The 2,538-nt window shown below is 50.5% G+C and overlaps 1 protein-coding gene across 1 annotated transcript; it reads right to left on the bottom strand.

The window, feature by feature from the left end:
• Positions 1–384: 384 nt before the first annotated feature.
• On the bottom strand, positions 385–1,668 carry LOC123157422 (probable cytokinin riboside 5'-monophosphate phosphoribohydrolase LOGL5). The gene is made up of 2 exons (XM_044575698.1): positions 1,332–1,668; positions 385–1,242 (listed from the first exon to the last, which is right to left on the bottom strand). Exons 1-2 carry the CDS (start codon positions 1,602–1,604, stop codon positions 517–519), a joined length of 999 nt encoding a protein of 332 aa, XP_044431633.1. The 5' UTR covers positions 1,605–1,668; the 3' UTR covers positions 385–516.
• Between the last annotated feature and the right edge of the window lie 870 nt (positions 1,669–2,538).

The following is a 2,538-nucleotide window of genomic DNA, read 5'->3' as shown; positions in this document are numbered from 1 at the left end:
GCAACTGAATGGGAACTTGAGACTTCTTAGAGTGCATCTTATTCCATATACTCCCTCCGTTCCAAATTAGTCGTCGTGGTTTTAGTTTAAATTTGAACTAAAACCACGACGAGTAATTTGAAACGGAGGGAGTACTTAGATGTGCTTTGCTTTGTTACGGTTTCTAAGGCACTGTCTGATAGATACACACAAGTCAATGAAAAATAGGAGGCCAAAGGGTGATGGCACTTGTATTATTTTATCAAGCTTAGTACTCGTAATTAGTAGTGCACATAAGTAGTGCACATATTTCCTTGATGTGATCTTAATCCTTGTAAAATGGAAAAGAGGCTCTCTTTTTGTTGTTGCACCCATCCCTGCATCACTAATTCAACGGATGGAAAATGCATGTAACAAAACAAATCAATACTATCCATAAAATTGCTGACATTCCCAAAACAGAATGAGAATTATTGAATGATGATATTTTGCAAAAGGGGAAAAAAGAAGAGAGAACATTCTTGAGAAGAGCTTGTGTCATCTCCTGACGGTGTAGGAAGGAACCCTGTCTTCCTTCGACGGCGGTGATGATATGCCATAATTCCTTTCCCCGGTAGGCACATCGTAGAACTGTGCCAAGTACTCCAAGGCTTCATGGTTCCCACTGCAAATCTTCCACAGCGATGCCACTTCCCCTGGTGCAACTGTGCCCCAGTCCTCGCAGTCATTCAGAAACTCCAGCAGTTTGGAGTAGTAAGAGTCATAATTCATCAGCAAGAACGGGACCGGTAGCGCCGACCCGATCCTCTCCAGCTGAACCAGCGCCATGATCTCAAAAAGCTCATCCAGCGTCCCAATGCCGCCGGGCAATGCGACGATGGCGGTTTTATCAGCGGAGCTGTTGCGCACTACAGCATCCACCAAGCCGTGCTTCCTTGCCGAGAAGAACCTGCAGGTGAGGTAAGTCTCCGAGGGCAGGTAAGGGTGGAAGTTCGAGGCTGTCCATTCACCGGCCTCCTTGCCGATCTTGAAGCCGCCGACCGGCTTGCCTGCCTCGAGGGCGCCCTGGATGGCAGCATCCATGAGGCCGGGGCCGGCGCCCGTCCATGTGGTGCAGCCCAGCAGCTTGGCTATCTCCGCCGCGAGTTGGGCGGTCTGGTGGTAGTGGGGGTGCGCGGCCGGCACCCTGGAGGAGCCGAGGTAGACGGCGCCCCGACCTAGGCGGCGGACGAGCTCGTAGCACCTCGCAATCTCCTCCTTCACCTGCGATGCAGATCCGCCGCATGAGGGATGGGGCTCGCCGCCGTCACGGACAAATCGTAACAGGAAGGAGGGGAAGGAAGAACAAGCACCTCACTGGGGCTCCCCCTCTCGGGCTCCATCGCCTCCCCTCCTTTCACTCCGACCTGCTGCTGGTGAGGATTTGCGGCGGCGACGACGCTCCACGTCCGGGCTGCTCTGCTGCGGACGAGGCGCGAGGTCGGCCATGGCAGATGGCGAAACGAGAGAGGGGTATGAGGACCGCCGCCGCCGCCGATGGGTCTGAGCCAAGGCCTCGCGAGCCCTGGGCGGGACCCGAATTCGGCCCTAGATCCTACCACCGAGCTCGCCGTTGCCGCTCCCATGGATTCCCCAGAACAGCAGCGCGGTGCGCGTCTCTACTTGTTTTTTTTTTTTCAGGAAAGTGCGCGTCTTTACTTGCTTGGCATCTCCAAGGCTGCGATTGTAATAATTCAAAAAAAAGGGCTGCGATTGTAATTTATCTCATCTCAGGGTGTTTTATGCAAATGTAGACAGAGCAACTTTGACAAATATTGAAATGCGTTTTTTTACCAAATTGCATCTTTTATTAAACGTTCAACCACATAGGGATACAGATGATGCCGGGCAAACAAGTAAGCCACACGTGGCACCCGAGAGTAAGAGAAGCAACTGTCTTTGCTAAGGCATGGGTTTCTCTGTTATGTTTCCTATTTTCACGAATAAACTTGATATCTTGAAATAAACTTCTCTGGTGCTTGATGTCTTGCAAGATAGCAAAATACCGGCAGGAAACTTCAGGTTGTATATTCGTCACTACTTCCAGACAATCTGATGCCACGCACACGGAGTGGACATGTAAATCAGTGGCAAGTGAGAGAGCCTCATTGCATGCCTATGCTTCGAGTACTGTTGGATCCAGAAGACCCTCAAAGATAATAGCTGAGTCATCAAGATAATTACCTCTTTTATCCCTATAGATCACTGCTAAAGCTCCACGGTCTCTGATCTTGGAAAAGCCACCATCCACATTCATCTTCACATAGTGGCTATCAGGCGGGACCCACCCAGTCAGCGGTGGTTGCTCCTTGTTATTTCCTGAAATCACATGCAGACCTCTCGCATTTACATGCAGGTCCTTACAACGTGGCTCTTCTCAGGGATCAACTCGAGCTCAACCATGAATTTGTTGACGAAAATATGAGTATTCAGCGGACTTTGAAACTGATTATCATGGATGGCTCGACGCCTCACCCACCAAATTTCCCACATCGTCACAAACACGCGTGTCGAGGGTAG

Source organism: Triticum aestivum, chromosome 7B (genome assembly GCF_018294505.1).
Source record: "Triticum aestivum cultivar Chinese Spring chromosome 7B, IWGSC CS RefSeq v2.1, whole genome shotgun sequence".
In the NCBI taxonomy this organism is placed as follows: Eukaryota; Viridiplantae; Streptophyta; class Magnoliopsida; order Poales; family Poaceae; genus Triticum; species Triticum aestivum.
Note: the sequence above shows the minus strand (reverse complement) of the source record. Positions and strands in the feature narration are given on the sequence as shown.